Source organism: Lates calcarifer, linkage group LG18, assembly GCF_001640805.2.
Source record: "Lates calcarifer isolate ASB-BC8 linkage group LG18, TLL_Latcal_v3, whole genome shotgun sequence".
In the NCBI taxonomy this organism is placed as follows: Eukaryota; Metazoa; Chordata; class Actinopteri; family Centropomidae; genus Lates; species Lates calcarifer.
In genome coordinates this window covers 1,309,242-1,335,164 of record NC_066850.1, presented here as the reverse complement: position 1 = coordinate 1,335,164, position 25,923 = coordinate 1,309,242, and the positions used below count along the sequence as shown (strand labels likewise).

Genomic DNA, 25,923 nt, shown 5'->3' with positions numbered 1-25,923 from the left:
AAGCAATCTGTTTTGTTTTCAAAATCTTGGCAGGTGAAATGTTCCTGTTCTACTGGCTGATCATTTTGTTTCTTTTAAATAAGATTTCTCCATTTTCTTCTTGTTTTTGAGAGCTGAGTTTCTGCAGTGCGTTGTTACCGTAGCTCAGATTATATTTGTTCTCTTTCGTCACATTATCAACGGGATTTAAATAAAATGTCATTTCTAATGTTTTCCTATGCAACATAATACGACTCTCCGGGCTGTACCAACAAACTGAACTTTTGAACTCATAAATAACTCCCTCAGTAGCCTCCATCTGTGGCTCAACCCCTACACCCTCCGACTGACGCCGGACCGAGCCGAAGCCGCCCGAGAAAGACGTCAGCATATCTCGTTCTTTCGTTTTTCGCCTGCTGCGTGCGAAGGAGAGAGAGGAAAAAACGGCTCTCAGCAAAGCAACAAGAAGGAAGAGCAATGGCGACACTGGATCGCCAAATACCAAGTCCGGATACCTTCCTTTGCGAGCCTTGGTCTTCCTTCGTCAGTGCGGCTAAATTACGTTTTGTTGACAGTAAGTTCGCACGTCGGCAACCGTTGTTGTTTTTGCGGACAAACTGTCGGGAAGTGCGTGGTCCAACTGTCTGTGATTGAGTTGAGTAAGCTCCCTCCACCATGCAGGGTCTGTCAGAGCGCAGCAAAGTAACTGTCAAAAATATTACTACCAAATGCAATATTAACAGGCTGCTTTGACAGGCGTGCACGGGGCGAGCGGGTAAAGCTAACCGTTACCGTGCCGAGTTAGGACCGTTGACGGCGGACGGTTATAATACCCCCTCAACTGTCCAGCTGTAAGTTTGTTAGCTTTGACAGCTCCACTTGATTTAGGAAGCCAGCTCAGGCAGGCGCTAGCGATGCTAATGCTAAAGCAGATAGCCAGCCTCAGAGGCAGCATGGCTCCACGCATGGCCCCAAAGTTTGTTGTGAATGCTGCTGCGTGTTTGTAAAGTGGCTGTTTTCGTCCACTCAGACGCAGACTCGTCCTCGGATCACAGCGACAGAGAGCTTTACTGCCTCGGTGAAGCCGTGAAGCTCGGCAAAGAAGGTGAGGAAGTTACACTCTCTGCCAGGTACACGGTGATGGTTTGTTATTGTTTTGGTGCACATGCTCTGTCGGATTCTGGGTTTACCTGCTGCCACATGCAGACTTTTTAAACAGAGATATTAGCTTCTGCTTTTAGAGGAGGAAAAACATCACCTGCTTTGAGTGTGTTTGCATTACAAATTTCTATTACAGCACGCATCCTGTGCTTACCACATATGAACTGACGAATCCTCCATCCACAGTGTGTCAGAAAACTGTAAAAACTGAAGGTCCATATTTAATAATAACTTTATATCTCAGAGGGAGATGTGTTCATAACACCTAAATAGACCCAAGAAAAATTCACTTTTCTTGCATGACAAAGAAAAGCATCATCTTAGAGGCTGCTGTGGTTCAATCCCTGGCTCCTCCTGTCTGTATGGGGAAGTGTCCTTGGGCAAGGCACTTTTACTTGTTAAATAACTAGAATAGTTGATTTGATAATGCTCATTGCTGTCAGTTAAATGCTGCTTCTTGTTGTGCAGCATCAGGCTCCAGTGTCCAGACAAAGGCAGCAGAAATATCTCAGATATTAAAAAAAGGCTTGGATGGAGCGAGTGTGAGGTGCTGTAGAAGATACCGATAAATAAAATGACACAAGTGGTTGTTGTTCAATTTTGTCTTGATGCTCCCTCAGTTGTCTGGTGGTTTAAAAAAAAAACCTGCCAGCCTTTTGGATGCTGTGTTTGTGAAAAACCTTGTGCTGCCAAGGTGTCATTGTGAGAAGAAAATCCTTTTTCCAACGCTGCCCCATCACTTTCTCTCAAGTAAAAACTATTTCCCGACGGGGGTGATCTGCGGTGTCAGTGTTATTATTTTTAGTTAAGTGCTACGTTATCAGCAGCAGTGGAGTGATAGTGCTGGAGGGTGTTTTGGTATATTTGCGTGTATGTTCCTTAGAGTGATCTCCAGCCATAATTCAGAGGCTGAAATGTGTCTTATTGTGTTAACTGAGTTGCTCTTGCTCAAAAATATCATCTGTATGACGTGGAAGTGTATGTGGGAGGGGGTTGTGGGGTGCCCCAAAGGAGTGAGTGGGTACCTCCACCCCCTCTAGGCTCTCCCTCCCCGCCCCCCGCCTCCAGGGACGGAGCCAGAGGAGTTCCTCCTCACCTCACCACGTATAAATACCCTCAGGAGCACACGCTGCACACTAACACGCCTGAGTCATCGCTGAGAGTTTGAGCGTGCTGCAGCCCTCGTAGGAACGCACTGACGCACACACAGAGCCGGGGAAACTCTTCTCACTCTCACTGGTCAAATACCGACCTCACCCCCGTCCCACACACACACACACACACACACTCACACACTCACACACTCACGCTCACTCACATGCCTCGTCTTCCTCTCTCCCAGCCAAACTGGAGCGGTGTTTCCAGAATTGCTGATCTGCTGGCAACATGACACTTCAGGCCTGCTGAGAGTGATATGCGCACACAAACACACACATCGTCAGACACCTACAAGCCCTGATAAACACACAGGAAAACACGTCCTAAATGCTTTATTTGTAAATTTGTATCTAGCAGAAAGTGTGATTCACTGAAGAGCCACATATAACATGTTTTACTCGCTCCACAACTCGGTGCACACACACATGCACATATTTGTAGATGGCGAGGCCGAGCTAGCAGTAATTGATTTGTGTTGCAGGCCATGATAAGTATCTGTGTCTCTTTCTCACACTCTCACAGTGGAGATGATGACAACCAACAGCAACTCGGGCTGACTCGACTGGCAGCCCACTGTCATCATTCCCACTGGAAACAGGCAGTGCTGCTACGCTGCTGTTTGCTGCTCCCTGTAGAAGGGATGATTTAGATGCTGATTCAGTAAATATTGGTGTGTTTCGAGTGTATTATGACAAACAGCCAGTGGAGGTGACAGTATGTAGCCTGACACACCAGTATGATGAAGGCATCTCTGCTTTGAAAAATGTGCTTGGAGGATGAATATATTTGAATTGCAGGATGCATCAGACACACTGTGCAGGCTATGATAGAATACTGTCAGCAGTACATGTGCTGTTTCCTCTGCTGAGGGTTTAAAAAATCCCTTGTTATCTAGCAGACTACTCAAAATTAGTCATTTAGTAAATGGAGTACTGGTGTCTGCATTTAAATGGCTTGAGCTAAAATTAGCCACATTAGCCTGTCGACCCTGGAATACAGTCGAACAAAATGATATGAATTTGCAGTTTTCTCCATCAGAACCGTTTGGATATGTTACCTCGGGCTTTAGGATTTTAGTGAGTCGAGCAGTAAAGAAAATAATCAGCAAAGGAGTCGATACTGAAAATCATTTATTGGTTCTGCTCTATAAAAACCTCCCCTTATTGTCAGACACAGTTTGAAATAAGGACAGTGTGTGACAAAACAGAAGCGAGTGAGTCTGTGATGTGTCAGTGAAACCAGCCTCGTGGTTTTCATGGAAGAGATCAGTTGTCAGTCTGGCTTTGATATTGAGGCAGAATGGCTGCCTGATGATCAGTTTATTCTGATCATGAAAATATTTAAAAGGAAAAACCTTTAATAACATGACAGTTGATACAGCACTGACTAGGTCTAACTCTCTTAAAAAGACTTGAGACTTGTCTTAATATAAGACGCTGGAAGCATTTTGAACTCTGAAAGTTTAACCCAGATTCGTGTCTGGGACTGTTTTGTAATAAAGGAGTCTAGTTGAGTTTGTAGCCTGGGTTCTGCAGCATTAGCTGCCAGTCACCCGCTGGTGAGCTTGTTTACTTTATCAGACATTTTGGTGCAGTACCAATAATTATCTGATGTGCCTGTTTAAAAAAACAACTTCAGTTGAGGCTGTTGCTGTGGCCCATCCCCTCCCCTACAACTGTAGTAGCAGAATGATTACTGAAAAGTGATACTCCGCTCTAAGATATCCCCATTTAGTGTGCGTTACAGTTGGAGTATTACTGTAGTGTTAGTCAATCAGCAATCTGTTGATTGTCGCTGCGTTCAAACCCCTCTTTTGTTTACCACTAGCTTCGTTTCCAAACACTAATTCATCCCTGGGAAGTTGATTTACTTATTCTGAATGTAATCAGTGTCCAGCGATAGATTGTTTTAGTAGCTCCAAACATGCTTATTCACCAGTGAGTGATTGTTTTTGTAGTTCATTTTCTGGCCTGTCAGTCATTTGGCAGACGCCGGCAGTTGGCTTGACGTGCACACACACACACACACACACACACACACACAGAATTCAGGCTGTAGAAATAGGCGACGCACTTCGTTTGCATTTGACTTGGCAGATGCAGAGGAAATTGCATTCTTGCTTTTTTTTCAGTCCTCCCACTAAAGTCCTTTTCTGTTACTGTAAACCTTGGAATTTGCCATGTGCCAGAAAACAAATTTTTCCCATCGCAATATTTCTTTTTTTTTTCCCTCCTTTTTATTTTTTTGATTCTGGCAGGACCTTGCTGATAGTTTATTATGAAGAAAATGTGCTCGTTTCCTCAGACAGCGATGACAGGAAAGACACAAACTGTGGTGATGCTGCTGAACTGAAACTGCTTGACAGACTGAGCTAACCTGCCAACAGAGTCTCCAGTCCCACTGTTTAACTGCTCTCATGACAAAGTTATCAATCCTTACCACTTAATCAAAAACCTGTTGATTGCTGCGACAATATTAAAAAAATATTTCTCGCACTCTGCCACACCTTTCCATTTGCGTTCTCATAGCCCTGATCAGTTAAAGTCACAAAGACAAACACTGCCGTTTATTTGCCAGTGAAGGAAAAGCAGACGTTGAAATGATGAGTGAGAAATAAGACCTTTTCCTTTACAGTATTAATCAGACTGAATTGATCTTGTGTGTATTGTGTACTAAAACCACTTTATTTGACTGCTTTTGTTAGCACTGTATGTATAGTAGTATGGACTGACCTTGAGTGACCTCACAGATCCTTTTCCTGCTCTATACATAGACACACACTCATTGGCCCAAAGTACAACGCGGTTTCTTTTGCTTTCCAGCTCGCCAGCAATGCCAGGTCATGACGACACGTACTCGCTCCCTGTCAGACACCCACATGTTCTCCAATTCTTTTTTTTTTTTCCCTTTCAGGCTTTCACAAACACACACATCCAAACACATCCCACCTCCCCTCACCGAGTCTGGCTTAAGCCCTGTGCTAATAAGTGCTGTGATTTCTGTCAGCAGAGCTTGTTTGGGTACTGGAAGATTAGGTTCTCAGAGCTTAGCCAAAAGAGATAATAGCTGTTTTCCCAATGGACGTATTGTTTTTCCTCAATATTTGTATAAATCTTCACATTTTCTTGAGTGGGTGCAGTATCTCTTGTAAGTTCTATGCATTATGTAGCCACATGCTTACTAACACACTGTGTACTAGTTAGTGTGTGTGTTTCTTTCTGCCTGATCAGAACACATGGTAATCATAGCAGAACAAGACACTGGAAGTTGTCACAGTGGGTGGTTTGAACATTTTTAACTTTTCTGACATTTGATGGAGCAAATAATTAACCAAGGAAATAATTAGCAGATTAATTGATGATGAAAATATTACTTGGTTGCAGCCTTTAACTGTTAAATCCTTTGAGAAATGTGTGTGTTAAAGACCTGTAGGTAAATGAAGCTGAACTGTTGTGACACGATGTGAATGTGCAGGAGAATGGGAGACTTTACTTCCTGAAATGATGAATGTTTTTCATATTTATTATACATTTATAAATCAGCGAGGTTATTAATACTACGTAGTGTTAAATCTGCTGTGTTCAACACTGATAATGATTTTCTGTCTTTGTGTCTCCTCCGTAGAATTGTGTTTCCTCGGCCTGATTTGTTTGTTTTTATTTTTTCAGAGATGTTTGTCTACAGCCAGTTTCCAGCACTGGAGGATTTTTCTCTTGTTGTCTGCCATGTCTGCAATAAGGTGGTCACTCCTCAGGGCATACTCACACACTATGGTAAGACACACACAGTTACCCCTCGAGCCACAGTCACACAAAAACCTCAGGGCATAGTCTGACACTTCAGTAAGGTCCACACACACCTCGAGGTATCTCCAGTTGTTACACAAAGGCACAGAACATACACACACACAGCCAATTAGATCAATACAATCATTTCTATTTATCTCTGCACGGCACTTTAAAGCATAAACTCCTCGTTGTCTGCATGAACAAACAGAACACAGTTTTGCCCTCAAATACCCAGCAGGCTCACAAGAGCTGGAAAACACTAAATAATTCACAGAATAATCAACCAGATGTAGCATTGTGCACAGGCCTTTTTATCCAATAAATAAGTATATGGAGAAAGACAATCTCTGCTATTAAGGTAATGATATAGGCAGATTTTTCTTTCCAAGCAGGTGGACGGCAAATGGAAGATTTGATAGGCTGATGGGTCAATTTAAAAAAGTATACACCCGTATGTTAAGCCTCTGCCTGTAGAGGATTCACTTTCCTGATTTGAATCCAGCAGAGTCTCTTGTAAGAGTTGGAAAGGAAAGTTGTTGAAAGGTCAACACATATATGATACATACATTCAGTGCTAAGCTGTAAATGTATGTTTTTTGTTTTTTTTTTACATGTTTGCTCACTCTTATTTCACAAAATGTGATATTTGTTGCCATGGAGACGGCTATCTTCAGCACTTAAACGTAGGTGAGAAGTTGCCGTTCCTTACGTCTAACGTCAAAAACAGTATTAAAATCCAAATTAGCAAAATTGTGTTTTTTTAAAAAAGGGAAATGTGTGGAAACCAGGCAGTATCCATTCATCTTTTGTTGTTGACATGGTAGCACAGTAGAACCGGGCTCTCATTGGTCCTTCACCCCGTCCGTCTACCTCTTGTTTGTTTTTGATTGTGGCTCGGCCGAGCGCGCTCGCATCTGCCCGCGAGCTGCTGCTTCCTTCTGTTGGCGGCACGTGCACCAGCCTGAGTCGTCTGTTTGAGCGAGCAGGAGGGGGGGGGGCCACATGGTCATGCTGAATGAACACACACACACATAAATACACACTCACACTGCTTCTCCCTGAGAGGAAAGAGGCCAGAGGAGTTGCATGCACACACATTCTCACTTTCTGTTTCTCAGCAGAAAGAGGTCAGTGGTATTGTGAGACACACACATGCACACTCTCTCTCTCTCTCTCACACACACACTCACACACACACACACACTCCTGGCAGCCGCTGTTGTTTTGTCCCTGCTCTTGCCCCCCCCCCCCCCCCCCCCCCACCTCCCACCCCCCTTTGTTGGCAGCGTTTCTGCTTGCTGACACGCACACAAAGTCGGGTAACAACAGGTCTAAAACACACTCATGCGCGCACACACACACACACAGAGTCAGGAGTGGGAATCTCTTGAGAGCTCCTCATAAAACAAAACTGTCCTCAGGCTGCAGTGTGATCAGCAGGCGTCGTAGTGAACCAGCCGGGCCAAGTCACATGCTGACTAGTAGAAAAGTTGTGGTTTTGAATGTTTTTCATCTTGTTTCATCATATACTTTTACAGTTACAGTCATTTTAACAGTAGTGCAGTGACAAGTCATACTGTCCCACTACTATAGTTGATTGACTGACCTCACTCTTAAATTTGAAGCACTTATATGCCCAACTGCTCCGTGTCATGGCATGAAAAATGTTCCCCCTGACCTCTGCTGAGTGGATTGCCTCTAGGAACTGCCCCTGTCAAGATACTCCTCTGATGTTTTATGCATTTCCTCCCATTGTTGCACATTCCCATCGTGTCACTGTTGTATCCTCACAAGTATAGCACCATTGTTCCCTGCTGGGAGTTCTACTTTAAATGTTGTGACCCTGAGTTGCAGTTTTATTCATTGCACTGGCCTTGCATTTTGTATTTGTGTGTGTGTGTGTATCCATCATGGGATCTGCGTTCATGCTTGAACTGTGCATCGAATCAGTCACTGGGGCTTTACATATAAAGAAATGCATGCATGCACACACTCATGCATGCACGTACACAGGAGGAGGAGGGGGAGGGGGGCTGGCTGCCTCAGGGGTCAGTGGCTCCTTGTTATACATGCCCAGTTTGCTGCTGAGCTTTGCTGTGTGTGAAGAGGAGTGATCATAACTTGAAGCTAGGTTTAATATATGCTATGTTTCCTGTTAAGAAAGGTGAGGATATACGATGTTTTATACATCAGAGACTCGCTCTATTTAATGGATTTGTTTATTTAAATCTCCTCAGAGTAAGGCAAGCATGTGTATTCTTGGCTTAAGTGGCCCCAGTGGGATATCAAATAAATCCCTCATGGTGGCAGCGCAAAGAAATAGTTTTAAATGCTTGTGAGTGAACTTCAAAGCTTATTACAGACAGACCAGGATGTAATAAAGACATTTTCTCAATGACTTGAGTTGACTTCACTCTGTTAGCAATCTGTGAAATTTATTCAACTTTCTCTCATGTTTGAGTGTTTTATGAGGACTGTTATAATTCATATAAGCTTATTTCAAAGGGCGATTCATATGTTGGTGCGTCCCTGCCCCGAACATCACGACAAACTAGATTTACAAGTGCTGATTAGATTTTTCTGTGTGTTTAAGTCATGGCCTTTGAAGCTGGGTGAATCACTTCTCTGTGGCGTGTTCAGATATTTCAGCGTATTGCTTCCAATTCGCTCATCTGCTATGATCTCGTCTCCCCACTCTCCTCAGCCTGCCTCTCCTAACCTCTCCCTTGCTGGTGGCCTGCTGCGTGTTGTGTGAGGAAATGGAGCGCATGATGAAAGGGTCATGTTGTTGCTGTTGGTGGGAGTGTCTGTCTCCCTCTACTCGCCTTCCAACTTTTCTCTGTAGTGGTGGATTAATTGAGCTCTGAGGCAGGTCAAAAAAAAAAAAAACCCTAGTTTCCTTTTTGGTTTCATTCCACTCCTAACTTAACAAGTGTTTGGGCAGCTCGTGCTTCAGCGGCTTTAGTTTGTTGTTGCTGTAACAGCGCTTTGTGCCTAGGCTGTGGTGTGGCTGTTGTTGGAAAATGTTGCCCTTTAACCACAAAAGTTCTGCTTAGTTTCTCTTTACTGGTGGTGTTGCTCGTTCTACTGTTGTGTTTTTGTTATTGCGGTTTGGTTGTGTGTGAACCATTAGCTGAGGCTCAGACCAATTAAAATGCCAGCTGCTGCTGTACATCAGAGGTAGTGTGCAAGGCAGGAACATCATCTTTACATTTTATATAGAGAGGCAGATGCTTGTACAGGTAGTAGTCAAAAGCTGCTACTGAGGTAGTGACTGAGAACTAAGGAGACCTAATACATAGTGTTCATAAGAATACACAGAATATCTCAGTGTAGACAGTGTAGAGTAACAGATTAGGCTGTACTCACGTCCACAGTTACATCCTACAATGCACTTTATAACATAAAAATGACCAACGTACTCTCCCATATGCAAGAAAGTCCCCACTTTAGTTTGATCATTTATCAATTATCAGTTTCTTTTCTAGACTGTCAGTGCATATCATAACATCTGTGCGAGGTTCCCAAGCCTTTTAAAACCACAGCTCCTCCTCATAGTGATTATTTAAAGCTACTGTTTGGTCATCTCAGCGTTGAGGCCTAAGAAACTTGCCAGAAAGCATGTTGCAACCTGCAGCTGTGAGCTGCTGTTGGCTGTTTTAGCTGCCCTGACATATGACTGCGTACTTCAGGAGTCTTTAGCATAATGATTATAATAGTTGCTTAGTTGCTCTGATTGTGATACGCTGAAATGAATGTTGCTGCAACTTTTATGTGACAAACTGTTACTAAAATGTTCTGTTTTTTAAAAAAAGAAAAACAAGGAGGAAATAAATCTTGCAGCACCTTTGACCTCTCCTCAAGGCGCCCCAGCTGCATAGCAGTTCCCACATGTTTCCAATAGCACTTAGACTAGATTTACTAGAATGTCGCTGCTCTATTGCTTTCAATATACTGTTAGTTTCCCTGCTTGCTTTTTTTGACTTAGTCCTAAGAGATAACATGAGTGTGTGTGAATCTTCACAGACATTTCTCTTAATTTCCTCACGCTTCTTTCTCTTCCTGTCTTGCCTGCTGTCCTCTCGATGTAAACAAACCCAGCTGAAGCTCTGAGAGCCCCTGCTTCCTCATCATGCGATGGCTCCGCCCACAGGATGAGTCAGCAGCCAATTGGCAGCCAGCTGGGCTCTCAGCATTGCCATGACGACAGGCAGGCAGGAGAGCATAGTAGTGAGGGTGCCCTTGTGGTCGAGTGGCTTAGTGACCTTGCCTGGGCATTCGTCCATGTATTGTAAATCAGTACGGTTAGCTCCCAACTGACTCCTTATTCACTGGATGAGTTCTGTTTCAAAACACAATCTATCTGTCTGTTTAGGGGAAAATAAGTCATTTATCATTTTACTGCACAAATAGATATACTAGCTGTAAATGGATTCATCGTTTGTGTTAGCCAAGAATGTAAGCTGCTTTTATTTATGTTGCTTTAATTTTACTTTTGTCAAACAAAAACTTTTTTATTTAGCAGAATTTTTTTTTTTTTTTTTTTAACTCAAATTGTCTTTTTTTAATAATAATTTTCAAAAAAATAGTTTGGCCTTGTGTAGTTGGAATGAAAAACAAAACAAAGACAATAAAGCATGTAGCAGTACTTGTACCCACACAGGCACAAGTACAAGGTGTGTTTTCCCCTGGTCAAATAACCTCAAGGACACTTATGATATCTTCTTTCTTCAGATCTATTATTTACCGTACTCCTGCTCGGTAAAATCAAAAGAAATGCTGAGATCAGAAAAAAAAAAAAAAAAAACTCCAGTCCACACACACAGAAAGTGTACACGCATGCACAGTTTTCCCAGAGTAGAGTTCTACTGTACGGCTTCATTGAACTGTACAGTTGAGTTGACTAAAATGGTGCATGTCTAATGTGTGAACTGTTGTGAATTATTGTGTGATTTAATGGGCGAATTTTGTACTGTTGTAGCTGCATACCTGTGAATGTGGTTCTGGACTTTGATCCTGCTGCTCTGAATACAGCTGCCTCCCCGGTCCTCTGCCTCCACTGGCCTATTTACACACCTGCCACACATGCTCACACACACAAATTATGCTCTAGCATAGCATTTATATATATATATATATACACACACAAACTGCACACTCACACTCTTCCATGCATTCATATTACTGTACACACAGCCTACACCTTGTTCAAAAACAGACACTCGCAGTATATAGGTTGCAAGTGGTATCATACCCACACACAGCTGTTATATACGCGTGCATTGGCTAATCCCTTCAACACACACACACACACTTTGCATTGTACACACACTCTCCCTCAGTCACCTGCAACACACTTTCATGTGCACTCATGCCCTCTGAGCAAACACACACAGTCGCCCGGTCAGTCAGTCCTGTCTCTTGTTCAAACGTGCTGCAGTTAGTAGAATACTACTACACTCATAAATGGGTTTGTATTGTGTACACGCACACACACACACACACACACACACACACACACACACACACACACACACACACACACTGAGTAAAGCATGACATCAGTACTACCTCGGTCAGTAGTTTGCTTTACACTTTCTAAACTTATACTACACGTAATTCATGTCAGCGAATTTGGACGTACTTTCTGTGTGTTAGTCTGCCTGACTCTGTTTGTTAGTCACTGTGTCTGTAGTTGCACTAGGGAGTTGTTTTAATTTGACCTTGGCTTGTACAAATCACTCTCTCTGTCAAGTATTTTAAGGCAGGGCTTGAGAAAAGATGTTTGCAGACCCTTGAGTTTTGGATATTTGCTGTTAGCCTGTGTTATCAGGGCTCTGTGCAGGAGTCTATTTTTATATTTACTTGCAGTTTTGCATGTTTGAGAGTCTATACATCCCACCTGAGCTGAGGTATAGTTCATAATTTCACACTGTTTCACATTAGCATCTTATCACCAGACAGGAAGTTCAGCTATCTGCTGCGGCTGGTCTCATCCCAGAATTAACCGCTGCTTTACACCAACTTATCTGTCAGCTTAATCTCGCTACATCTTGCAGATGTTGGTTGTTTACCTCCTGAAGCAGCTGGTTCAAGAGAGACGAGCTCAGGAGCTACTTGGTTGTTTTGAAGTGTGAACATAACATGATCTTACAGCTAATTTGTACACTCCATTATAAGCAGTCCACAACGCTGTCTTAACTGTGTGTGCAGTGTGTTTTTCCCCACCTCGTTTCTCTGTGTTTATGACGTCTTCACCCCTCTGTTTCCATTCAGGTAGCTGGGGTGTAGTTTCCCTGTGAGACAGACAGAGAGAGACAGACAGTCCTGGACCACACCCCCCTCCCCCCAAATTCCCTCCCCACCCTGCTCCCCACAAAGACATGCATAGCAAAAACCGTAAGTGTGAGCTCCTCTCCTCTCCTACTTTCTCCCCTCAGCCCCTTTACGTTTCCTTCTGTGTCTGAGCATCCTTTCACTTGTGTATTCTGATCAGATCTGGGTCAAAAGGTATTTATAACTGTTGGCTCTTGTTTGAACTTCACATAGTAACAGATTGGTGGAGTTTGCCACACAAGGACACTTCAGATGGTGTCAGGAAGGCTGCTAATTACAGAAAAGCACGCTTAATTGATTTGTAAATACTTGATTCTTTTTGTGCAAAAAAGTTCTGGCACAAATTTGTTCTCTCCTGTGTTACAACACAGCCATCTGGCACCTAAGCAGGGTAAAGATAAAAAATAAAAAGTTGGTGTAAATACCACACTGCAGTGCTCTCAGAACTAGACTAGGTGCTAATCAGATGCAAATCAGATCCAAAAAAGTACCCAGATACAAAAAGCACCTAAGTGCTTTTGTGTCATGTCATGTATCTAAGTGATCTTACACATGTTACAGATCTTTCTCTCAGTTTCTGTCATGAACTGTTTCAGAGAAGCGCCACAGCTCCCCCGTCCCTTCCAGGGGCCCCCTGGTCCCCATGAAGCCCAAAGCCCCCGCAGTGGCCCATGCTGTGGCTCCCAGTCCCGGGGACACGCTGGCTTTCAGGGTGCCTAAAGATTACCCCCACTCCCGCTTCAGCAAGGCGCCACTGGCTGTGTATCCACCAAAGGGAGCACGGAACAAGACGTGGTGGGTGCATGTTTTTGTCTGATTAAATGTTGCACACTGCTCTCACTGCTCGCAGATCATGTATGATACAATCTTTTAACAACATCTTTACTCTCTTCATCTGTCTGCAGTGTATCGCTTCCAGTTGTAAGCCTGGAGAAGATGCCCTGCCTCAGCCGAGCCGATTCAGCGTCCCATGTGCGCCTCACCTCTTCCTCCTCCTCCTCTTCCACCTCCTCCTCCCCTTCCTCGCTCAAACCCCCATCCCTCGCCCCACTGGCATCTCAGCGCCCCGGCGAGAAGCTCACAAACGGCCGTGGCGCCACCAGCGGGCCGTCCACGCCGCGGTCCGCCACGCCCCCCTCCTCTCTGGATGGGCGGCCCAGCCCGGCCCGCTCTCCGCTGGACAGGCGCCCGTCGTCCACGCCCTCTCCCTCCCCGCTGGACCGGAAGCCCTCCCCGTCTCCTTCGCCCTCTCACCGATCCGGCGGCATGCCGTCATTGTCGCCGTCGCTGTCTTCACTGCCGTTGGAAAAGAAGCACCAGAATGGGACTAAGACTTCCTCCAGGTCGCACAAAAGACTCTCAGGTTGGTTTTGACAAATTATGGCCATTCCAGGCTGCACCCACAATCCTTTACTGCTGACTAATGGAGTCTAAAGAAGTGGAGAACATTTAATAATTCATTCATTTTACCTGCCTTCGTTTTCATGGCTAGTTTGAGGTCACAGAACTTGATTCAGTAACTTTTATCCCCCTGACATTCATGTGCTACAGGACTTAAATAATTCTGCCTATGCTACTTAAATTCCTTTCCTAAGCTTTACATAAGAATTCCTACTTCCTTACTGCATGCAGCACTCACTGTTTCTTATCTCTATATCCTTTGGAGAGCTTCCAGCCTGAATGTTGGGCTGCAGTGAGGACGGCGGTGGGACGAGACTGTTTGTTTTGGAAAGGGAGAGACACCTCTCTATAGTTTCTAGTGGCTTTCTCTCTCTTGTTTTCTCAGTCCTCTCACTTTTCTCTCTCACTCTCTCCTTCCCTGTCTGCCACTGTTTTCTGTCTCATTCTAACTTATGAACTTTTTTGAATTAACCCTGAAGCACATGAGTTAACCCAGTGGTCATCTCTGAGTAACAGATGTGAAAACATGCATAAGAATGAAGTCCCACAGATTTGAGGTTTGATGCTTCAGGGTCTGGCTGTTTCTCTGAGCAGCTTTTCCTCTTCCTTCCCCTCCTCATTTCTCTCCTCTTTCTCTTCGTTTGTGCCGTGTCTCGCTGTGCTCCGAGCCTCTGATTTACACCCTCTAATTCACCAGCTCCCGCTGCCAAAAAGCTGCTTGTCTTCTTGAAAGATCTTCCCCACCTCCTGTGTCTCTGTATATTTTTTCATCCTCTCACTCTCCACCTCCTGCCTCGACCTCCTCCTCCTCCTCCTCTCTCTCTCGCACGCTCCTACTCTGTCCTCTTTTTTTTTTTTTCTTTTCACACGCTCCCGTCTCCTGCTTTCTCTCTGGCTGCTCGCCGTGGTCTTGTTTCTCACTCACATTGCTCTTCTGCTTTCTGTGTTTTTCGTGTTGGTTTCCCTCTCTCATCAGTGCCTTCCTTTAGTCTGTCTTCACTCTACCCGCCTTCCTCTCTCCACTTCCTTTTTAACTTTGTGTGTGAACTTCTGTGCGAGCATATGAGTTTGTTTACACTAAGAGCGCGTTTGTTGCTGTTGTGCATTTGTGTGTTTGCCTGTCCACCCGTACCCGTCGCGGCCGTCGTCTCATAATGCAAACACAGAAAGATTACAGGGATTATAGTAAAGGCCAACACAAGATTACAGCCCTCTGACAGCAACACTGTTTAAGATAACCTGCTGACTGGAGGTTGTTGTTGGCTGGCAAGTGCATGTGGAGAAACAAAGGTCCATCTGTGTTGCTGAGTAATACTTTCTCCATTTTTAACAGCATAGAAAATTGAAGTTAGATTTGACATTTATCAGCTGAAGCAGGATGTGAAGTTATTGGCAGGTGCTGTGAAGCTGAAATAATTCATTTATTTATATGTCTGAGTGAAGTGCTGTCTCAAAAAAAGACAAATGAACGCACTCATGGTGCTATGATGCTCCCACTCCCAGGAAATGTGATTTGATACTTTACTAAATTATAGTCTTTCTGTACCAGTCTAATGTGTGTGTGTGTGTGTGTGTTTTACAGGGAGAGTGTTTGATCCTAACAAGCACTGTGGAGTCCAGGACCCAGAGACTAAACGACCCTGCACGCGGTCTCTCACCTGCAAGGTAACACAAATAAACACACACACGCAAACACGCCGTCGCTCTCCGCTCTCTGTGTCATTTCTGTGGAGACAATAATAGTCTCTGACCCCTCTTCCTGCTTCCTCACCAGGAAAGCAGCTTTGTTTGTCTGTGAGAGTAATAATACTGAAGGGTGCGCTAACATTATTACTGCAGGACTCCAACCGCGGCTATGACCCCATCTGCCTCCCTGCCTGTCTCTGTGATACGCCTTCACTTTACACACACATACACATTTCTCAGTTAATGCTGGGTAGCATTGCTTAAGCATTATAGGGCCTACAGTTCTCTTGATGAGGTAATTATAGATGTTGGATGAGGCTACAACATCCTTCAGCTGTAATACTCTTTTTACTGCCCTTTAATTACCTCTAGCAGGCTTTCTTAATCACTTTAAACTGGTTATTAGGTAATTAAAGATGTATCAGTCTAATTTGTTGTTTGTTTTTTGGAGTGGAGATCTCCTTCATGCAGAAACATCTGAGAGTGGAGAGATGTTATAAAAATGCATGCTGACAATACACTTATTGCAAGATGCTGACACTCAAAAAAAAAACTGAGTTGTGACTGAGTTTGTGGTGGATGCAGAGTAGAACACATGCCGTCCCTGTAAGAACGATGTCCTCACAAGTTTATGCTTTCAGTGCAGAATAAAACCTGGATTTCCAACGCAGCCATGTTCCTCCTGCTCGATGCTTACAATCTTATTAGTTTATTCATTTTTATTAATGTCATTATCACTTTCAAGCTGTAACAGTTCTACTATTTATTTCCCAACACTGAGCAACATCACAGAGATCAAAGATCTCCTGCCTGAACATCATTTCAAAATTCAGTTTTCTTCAAGGTGACGTTATTTTCACATTCACATAAAATCTACACATCAAAATATTTCTATATTCTGTATTTAGATAATTATTTGTTCCAATGTCACACAGTCCTTCTCCTTGCTGATTAAGTGTAGGTGTCTCTCAAGAACATGAAGACAAAGTACAGGTGCTGGTCTTGTTTTTGCTTCAGCTTTAAATTGGTGACCTGCCACATTCTTATTCAGCAGTCAGGATATTGATGATGGTGATAAAAGATGCATCTTCTGAGCTGTTAAGTATTTAAAGAGACCCTACCCTTGATGTGACCTTTGAATGAGCGCAGGAAGCATTTTTCTCTCCACGAGCTGCACTACCTGCTCCAACCAGTAATTCAGCAGCCTCAGACACACGCTTTGTAAAGTACTGTTGGAAAACCAAATGTTTGATGGCTGGTTACCTTCCAAAGTAGTTGGAAGGGTAGACAAGCTTACCATGCACAGGCAATATTTACCCATGTCAGTCTGGTATGACGTGGGCAGCAGCATGGCGCAGTAATTATGGAAACTGTTCTGAAACCGGAGAGCCATGATTTAAGCCCCTGTGAATGCAGCCATCAGCTCTGTTTGAGCAGAACTCTGTATTGTTCACAGATCAATACGTTCATTAACAAACTCTCACTGGAAATAAGCCGAACGTCTTTTAACATTTAGTGCATACTAGCCCACAGAAGGAGAGGTATGACATTTCGGTTAACCTCTTTTCTTTTTTTCTTTTTTTTTTAACCCCCCACTGTTTTTCCTTTGTCACAGACTCACTCCTTAACCCACCGCAGAGCCGTCCCCGGCCGGAGGAAAAACTTCGACGTCCTCCTGGCCGAACACAAGGGGCGGGCGAAGGAGAAGGAGGGAGCGAAGGAGAAGGAGAAAGAGGGAGGGAAGGAAGGATGCAGCCAGAGCGTCACGTCGCAAGAGAGCCCCAGCAAGCCTCACTGCCCCAACGGACGACCCCTGTCCACGCTGAAGCTTCGGCTGGCAAACGCACACATACCCAGGTAGGACGGTAACACACACACACACACAATTAATTATGCATGTATATATGGAAGCAAAGAAAGCCTATAAAGTGTCATTTCATAAGCAGCTGAATAACTAACTGAATTTAATCACTATACCTACTGCTGACATTCAAATCCAACTAATTACAAAGCATTGATGCGTTTTATTTTGAAAACCATCTTTTGTTTGGGTTCACAAATTAAAAGATTAAAAAAAAACTAACCTGTTGACTTAAGTTTAATCTGTGATCATAAGAAAGTCATTTTGTTTTGTTTTAATTAAGAACAATTTAGTTATTTAAAATACTTAAGTGCTCATTACAGCCAATAATTGAAGACATTCACTGAAGCATTTTGGTAATCAGTGACTTTTTCTGAATCTTCTCATTCCCCTGTAATGTACTTGTACTTAACTGTTCATTTTAACTGGACAGATGCAAAGGGAATCCTTGTCTGTTCATGTTTTTTTCCACCAGGGGATGCTGTAAACAAGAGTGCAAGGAAGGAGAAACAATAATAAAAGGATGTGAAGTCTGGCCTTGTCATAGTGCTATGAGAAACTCATTTCCTCTTTCCATTTAGAAGATGATCCTCTGTTTGAAAAAGGAAGTTATTTGGGGTTTTGTCACTGAGGCAAACATTTAGAATGACATCGATTGTGGTGTGAGGGCAGATATGACATGAGCTCTTGTGTTGTCTGTAAAGAGGTTTCTGTCATTCTGTCTCTTGATCTTTCTTTCTTTCTCCTCCACTCTGCCTCTCTCAACTCCTTTCCCTTTTTTCCTCTTCTTCTTCTCTCACTCTTTTTGTTTTCTTCTTCTTCTGATCTTCTTCCTCTTTCCCATCAATCTTTTGTTTTCTCTCTCTCCCTTCCCTCCTGTTTACATTTATCTCTCTTCTCTCCCAATCTCTCCCTTCCTCTTTGCTCTGTATTATTCCATTACATTTCTCATTTTCTTCCTCCTCTTCTCATTTTCATTCCCCTCTATCTCCCCCTCCACTTCTGCTTCAATTTGCTTTTATTTACTACCTTGCTCCTTCTTTTATTCTCTGTGATTCGACTTCTTTCCCCACACATCTCCTTGTTTTATTCACCCCTCTGTCTTTCTGATATATCCACTCCAGGGTTCCGGGCGGCTCCACCACCTCCACCTCCAGTCCTCTGCCTCTAGCGCCAGTCCCTCCCACGGCCCCCAACGCGGAGCTGTCCCCTCACGGCTGGGTGACGGCAGCGGGAGACGGCGGGCGGCTCTCCAGCGACGAGGGAGACGCTGAGACTCCGGAGGACACCGACAGACCTGCCTTTCACTACTCCAATCACCACCCACAGCCTTTAGGGGTACAAACTATGACTGCTTACATTTTCATTTCCATTTTCATAGTCTGTAACCTCAGGGCATTAAAAACACATTCACACAACTTTCAGCCAGTATTTTCCACCTTTACCCACAGGGTCTGCTTTTAAATGCTGTTTAGAGGAATTATTTCTGTCGGTGTTCAGCCTCAGCTGTAGCTCTTATCCTGTGTTTTCATTGCAAAACAAAAAAGGTAAGGGCTGAGTGTTAGTTAGATTTCAGAACCAGTGCGTTTGGATGGAGCCTTTTAATGAGAGCAGTTTGACAGTTTGGGAAATTTGCTTATTTGCTTTCTTGCCTGAGAGTTAAATGCAATGACTGAAACCGCTCTAATGTCTGACCCACAGCCAGGAGACTAGCTTAGCAGAAAGAGGGAACGGAAATGTCTTTGACCAAAGTAAGCTCCCTAATTAACTTGTTACATCTTGCTTGTTTAATCCCTACAAAAAACAACAAGTTGTAGTTTTGTTAGGGGTTAAGTGCCAGACTGTTTTTCTGGTTGGGAGCAGTGATTTTCTCAGGTTTTGTCATCACCAAGAGGTTTCCAGGCAACCAGCCGAGAATCCAATTAAGCTTATTTTCAGAACTGTCAAACTATTTCTTTAAGGACGACAAATACGTGCCCATGATATGATCACAATGCATAGACAGTTCTTTTGTAGCAGCTGATACAACCACATTCACACTTTCACTGCTGTGCATTCTGTAGTTAAAGAAATCAGCAGCAAGCAGATGTCTTCCAGACAGATGATCATCAGTGCAGATTTATAGCCTCTGTCCAGAAACACAGGACGAGGAGAGAAGCTGTTTTTCAGAATCCTGAGTCAGAACCTGAAAAGGTGATCACAAGATGGCTGCATGACTCCATTTCCTATCTAAATGTATTATAGCGTACTTTATACGGTGACTCCAGTACCGGTGGATAGTTTTCAGTTTAAACTAAAAAGAGAGTGACTAGTTTGGTATTATCACCTCAGCTTAGGGAATGGTCTGGTTTAGCAGATCATCATCGTAGGTCGTCTTTCCTCTGTCAGTGTTAATTTGGAATTTTCCTGCCTCATCTCTTTTCTCTCTTCGTCATCTGTTCTCTTTCATCTTCCTCTGTTTCTGTCATTTGACACCTCTGTCTCTCCACATCCTGCGCTGCCTCTGCCCACCTCTTTCTCCCTCCCTCTCCTTTTTTCTTGTGTTTCTCTGCCTCCTCCTCATTCATCTGCCCATCTCTTCCTCTTTTACTTCTGTCTCATATCCCTCCTCCCTCGCTCCTCCTTTTTCTCTTCCTTTTTCCTGTCCTCATGTCTCACTTTACTTCCCTTTTGTCCCCCCCTCCAGTTTTGTGTATTCAGCAGCAGGCTCATGGGACGGGGCCACTACGTGTTCGACAGGCGATGGGACAGGATGAGGCTGGCGCTCCAGAACATGGTGGAGAAGCACCTCAATGCACAGATGTGGAGGTGAGTGGCCAACCTCTTGGAATAGAGCTGTTAAAAGCACATGGCGAAATGCACACAGTAATCTTGCTTTACATCTCTAGTCTGCACAGGCAGTAACTGTGAAAGTCTCTGTTTCACATGGACATCATGGGAGCAGCAGCAGTAGCTAAAAGGTTAAAGATGCAGTGTTTGTAAAATCCCACTAAATTTCCCAATTTATGTTAACACAGAAAACCATTGTTCAGTGGAATACAGTGCATTGATTGGTAATAAAGTTTTAACGCTCTGAATTTATACTGGCAATGAAACAACTTTATTACTTTAAAATGTCTCGTCTCGTCTCTTTGTGTTCCAGGAAGGTGCCTCTGGCTGCTGAGAGCCTCTTCTCCTTCTCCTCCTCTGGTACTTCCTCCCTCTCTTCCCAGCAGAGCCCCTCTCCCACCTCCGTCACCTCTCCCCTCCTCCCCTCCCCCTCCAACTCCCTCTCCTACACCGCCACCTTCCCCCAGTCCTCGTCCACGGCCGGGGTGTTCAGCATCCGAGACGCCCCGCAGCCCCTCTCCCTCGTCTCCGCACCGGGCAAAGCTCGCAACGGCACCCACAAAGCCAGCCGCCCTCCCAAAGAGGCGGAGGACTCCACGGTGGGGTCGAAGAAGAGAAAAAACTCTTCCCTCTTTTCCTCATCCCTCTCTTCGCCTTCTTCCTTGTTTTCGACCGTGGATAATCACAAAAGGAACGGCAGCAGCTATCATCCAACGTTACAAAGTTCAGGGGGCACAGCTGCCTCCCCGGCCAAGAAAAAGGGACTCGGGCGCGGGGGCAGCGGGCTTTGGCGCAGCGGAGATGACTGGCTATCTAGATCTGATGGGTCTCAAAGCCACAACTCACAGAGCAGGTGGGTCATGAAAGCAGAGAGTGAATGTGATCTGAAGTCTTATATACAAGAGCACCAGCCTCAGTATAATAAACTCAAATGAAAGACCAAATAAATTTGTATTAGTTTTGATGGCCTAAGACGGGAAATTCTGTTTGTAGCCAGGGTTACAAACGACACAACAAAGGCTCAGTTCAGCACATGATATAGTACAGTATGTAGAGGAACACATGAGAGGCTGATTCATTAAAAGTAGAGCGGTGTGTAAACAGAGCGTACAGTGCCAGCAGTGCAAAGGCTGCGATGACAGGTGTTTGGCTTTCCTCTGAAATATACAGCACTGTAAAATCTGCTGTGATGATTTTATCCTCGTCTGAGTAGATCCAAACTGCACAGCGAAGGTCGAAGTGGAGCTCGCTGTATGTCGTTAACGGCGCTTTTCCTCCTCTTCTGGTTCTCTCCAGTCGTGATCTTGGCACCACCAGCATACCCTACTCACCCTCCAGGGAGCCCGCCTCCACCCCTCATCAGCCCCTGGCTCCCCTCTCAGGACCCTTGGCTTATGGGGGAGGAGCAGAGGGGAGGAAGAGGAGGAGTCCCAGCTCTTACAGAGGGAAGGCCAGCAAGCTGAGCCGGACGGGCGGACTGGAGAGCCTCTTTGGGAAAGGAAACGACATTGGGGGGATACTGGCTTCAGGGCCTGAGTCCCCGAGACAGGTAGGTGTCACACCCCGTCTTTTCATTATCCACAGCGAGGAGTGTCCCAAACTACGGTTTGGTTTTCTCAAATTCATATTCAAGAGAGAGCCCTAAGTAGCTGTTGTTATGTGCTCAACCTTTAGATGCATTGTTGAGAAGAAAGTACTGATCTGTGATCACTTGCTGTTGACTGTATAACTCACTGTAAGTGTGTTTCCTGAGGGTGGATGTACATTGCTGGAACTGGGAGAGCCAGCAAACTGTCAGGACTCTCTGCTGTATCCTGTTACAAGACATCCCCATTTTGTTGCACAAGCCTGAAAATAATGTCCCCAAAATAAGTGTACAGGAAGAGTACAGTCACAAGCCTGGTCTCCTTTGAAAGGATACACTTCAAATTTCACAACCATTTTACAAGCTGCTTTTTTGCATAAAAATTGAATCTAAGTCCTTTAGTGGAGCCTATTGTGTGGAAAACACTGCCATCGCCACAAGTCTGAATCAACTCTGTGTCAACAGCAGTTGTAATTATATTGGGACCCTGAAATGCTTTCCTCAGACACCATCAGGAGACTTAGAGCTTTCAGACAAGGTATAATTTGACAAGGTTGCGTGAGTAGTGAGTCCGGTACCGACCAAAAACACACCACAAGGAGCTTTACTGAAGCCAAACTGTAGGTGACGAGCTACAAGATGGCCGCTAAGATTTGTCACTGTAACTAACTAAGTGTACAGTTTAACAGTTTACAGTTTAATGAAACATTTTGCTGTCTATGGTGTAGAATCCAGGATGACTTGTTGTAAAGACGGTTTGTTAGTTCTCTAGTTTACTGCGACAGGAGGATACAACAGATCAGAGCTACAGTTTATGAGTTGAACTACTTTAGCACAAGGCGACGCCTGTTGCACTTTAAACAGTGAATTTTGAATTTGCATGGATTCTTACAGATTGAAAGGTCGTTTGTTCTCGTTTCTGAAGGGTCAGTCAGCATGTCTCTCTCCTCCTCTCTCTGCAGGCCAAGTTGCATCACTGACAGGAACCTGTTTCATGGACAGAATGTTGGGCAGCTGTGCAGGCCACCACCGTTTGTGACCTTTGACCTCACCACTCTTCCACTGACAGCACCAATCAGACTGCCTCATCTCAGTGATGCCACCCCCGTTTTACCCAATGACTGCTCAGTTCACCCGCTGTGACGTCGGGTTCTCTGGAGTCTTTGCTCACAGTTGGGGCCTGGCAGTTCGCTTCCACTCTCCATCTCTAATTATGGATAGTTTTGATGGGAGGCTGCCCTGCATCACCGCGGTCATGGTCATTTCAGAACAAGATGGTGGGATCCAAAAACTTGGCCTCTGAAAAGGGAATTTGCCTCACGACATTTTCGAGGCGTTATCAATAATACCACCACTGTACAATTTTGGGGAGGCATGATTTCTTTTTTTTAACAATCAGTTTATTTTCTGGTTGCTCTGACCATGTTCCTGGTTGCTGTGTTCAGTCAGCGGACAAGAGAGGAGGTCTGTGATTGTATTTGGGAGTTATATGGTTGAAGGACCTACTGACACGACTACTGCAGGACTACGACTTCAGCTATGTCCCCCCCCCGCATCCTCATCCTTTAGCTCTCCCTCCTCAAAGATGAAGGAGACAGCAGCAGTTTTAGTTGGGTTTTATCCAGCTTTCCCCTCTCTTTCAACCTTATTCTCTCCATCTCTCTTCACCACTCTTCATATGAAACAACTAATCCCACAATTCTAAAATCCTCTTCTTTTTTTACTTCCTGTCCCTCATTCATCCATCCCAGCATGGCCGTGTTCAAAGTGCACTTACTGCCCTCGCTTCCCTCCTCGCTGACTCCAGAGCAGTCTCCAGCAGTGCCACGAAAGGACCTGTTCACAAGGGAAGAAAACAGAAAACGTCTGTGTTACCGACGACGCTGCGTCAAAGCATTGTAATTTCAATATAGGAAGAAATCCGATTTAATTTGAAGATCGTCTTGTTTTTTTCTTCATTCTGGTTTAAATGTTGCAAGAAACACAAACTCCTGTCTGTGTGTCAGGACTTGCACCTATAATGGAATTATTACTACGGTGTTGGATTTTTTTTGTTTTGTTTTTTTTGTATAATAATTTAAATTTCTGTTCTTAAATGATGTTTGTTTTCTAACTGACCATTGAGGTTTCAGCTACAGAGACATTTTGAGCAAAAAATAATTTCTATGGCATTTTGAAGAAATGTTGAAAGTATTATGATAGTTCATATTGTTACAAATGTGTACATATCTGTTATTATTTTTGTATTTATTAATAATTGTCCCCTTTTACTAGATATGAGCTAAAGGGGGGGGTGTTTTTTTTTAACCCTCCTACCTTGGTCTGTGTTTAATAATATAGATGAGAGTGGTCTGGTTTCTCAAAACCTTCAAGAATTTGTTCATTAGCTTTAAGTTTTGAAATTCATGCTAATTAACAGCCACACACACACACAGACTGTGTTTATGTCATTTCCATTCAGCTGTATTTCCAAGTAACAACAACCTGTGGTCAGTTCTATGAATTATTTTATCAGGCAAGTTCTAATGACTAACTTTAGCTAATTCAATTTTCTACATCTCCCATGCTGAGCCCCAAGTCCACACTAACTGTAGTCAGAATACTCTTTACTAGTCATTATAGTGTACTGTTAGTGTACAAGAAAATGTTCTGTACTAACAGGAAATGATCAAATACGTGCACCGACAGATGTCAGTCAAATTGCTACTTTGGACATTAGGCTTTTTTCCCCATAGAGTAAAAATGGTGTCTCGCCACTGCCTGCAGTTTATTTACAGTTTACATTTTACAATTTACATTTTAAGCCAGTTCTGTCCATTAGCAGCACACTTAACAAACAGAATGCTAACTTTTTAATCTTTTACACTACATACTCTAAACCTAGTTAGAATCAGTGTGTAGTTTGGAATTGGGACAAAGCTGCAGTGTTCAGTTCTCAGTTGTCATCACATGACCTTAAGTATTTCAGTCACTGTATTGATTGATTGATTATTATGTGAGATGTTGGTCAGGCCCTGTTATGTGGAGCTAAGTGGACAGTTAGGCTTCTATACTAGTATTTCCTCTTCTCATTTCTAGTGGCTACCACCCCAGTACACACAACATGTATCTGAGGCGCACTAATGAAAAAAAGGTTGGTTTTGTGAAACCAGGCAGTGGTTAGTATTGTCATACAAAGGGCCCCACATTCCTGTCTGCCTGTGGTTCTACCCTTTTTCTTCCCATGTTCAAAACTGTATTTTCAAGCCGTCTTTATCTTTAAAGGCCGATGGGGGAGATCGTCTAACAGCTCTCAGATCAGTTCAACAATACCAGCTCAGTGGTCTTTTATTTTACTGTAGATACACGTGGTTTATCTGGGTACTCGCAGTGTACAGTTAACATACCTACAATTACAATATTAGCATTTTGTTTTTCACAGTTTTCTCTGTTTTGCAGCCTGTTGCCACCTGCCGTGCTTGTTAAAGTCAACAAACTCACTATGAAAGACCAACAGATACACTAGTATGTAGATGGTTCATATTGCTTTACCAGCTGAAAATCATAGTGTGGTTGGAGAGCTCAGTGTCTTCTCACTTGTATCTACAGATCAAAGATGACAGAGATGTTTTTGGGAAATGCCACCCTGACTTACTGTTTATAGTAATAGAAATGAAAGGTTACAGTTTGTTGCAGCTAAAATTAAGACGAAGCTCATGGATGTTGATTTCAGAGCAGTTGTATATTGTCTTTGCTGTTAAATTCTATGGAGGTATTAATAGTTTTTTAAACCCTCCCTGTTCCTTTTTTTGCACTTTGTCATAATGCCCAGATCTTTAATCAACTTCTATTTATATAAATATTTGAGATATTAAAAAAAAATCTATATATATTTGTAAAAGTGTTTCTGGCAACTACAGTGAAAGATGATGAAGAGTATATTCTTGGTGAGTTGGCTCCTGAACCAGCACACTGTTGTTTTTTTTATCTGATCCAAACTGTGGTGAATGTTGAATGTCTGAAAAATGCCTTGTTAAATTTGGGGTTTATTCAATCTCACTGCGGTTGGACCAGAAAATGAATTTCCCATCAAAACAGTTTAACACTTGCTGTAAAAAACGGTCTTATATCCGAGCTTTTATTAAATGATTGAACGTGAA

General features: G+C 43.7%; 1 protein-coding gene across 2 annotated transcripts; it reads left to right on the top strand.

Annotated features, from left to right (window-relative positions):
• The first annotated feature begins 379 nt into the window (after nucleotides 1-379).
• On the top strand, nucleotides 380-25,923 carry atxn7l1 (ataxin 7-like 1). 2 transcript variants are annotated; one of them, XM_018685152.2, is made up of 12 exons: nucleotides 380-553; nucleotides 1,010-1,084; nucleotides 5,967-6,071; nucleotides 13,019-13,217; nucleotides 13,328-13,785; nucleotides 15,406-15,488; nucleotides 17,125-17,366; nucleotides 18,495-18,708; nucleotides 20,057-20,178; nucleotides 20,513-21,052; nucleotides 21,496-21,748; nucleotides 22,747-25,923. In XM_018685152.2, exons 1-12 carry the CDS (start codon nucleotides 457-459, stop codon nucleotides 22,762-22,764), a joined length of 2,406 nt encoding a protein of 801 aa, XP_018540668.1. In that variant the 5' UTR covers nucleotides 380-456; the 3' UTR covers nucleotides 22,765-25,923. The 2 variants fall into 2 exon arrangements, with proteins under 2 accessions (XP_018540668.1, XP_050933727.1); XM_051077770.1 differs by lacking the exons at nucleotides 380-553; nucleotides 1,010-1,084 and adding an exon at nucleotides 12,363-12,485.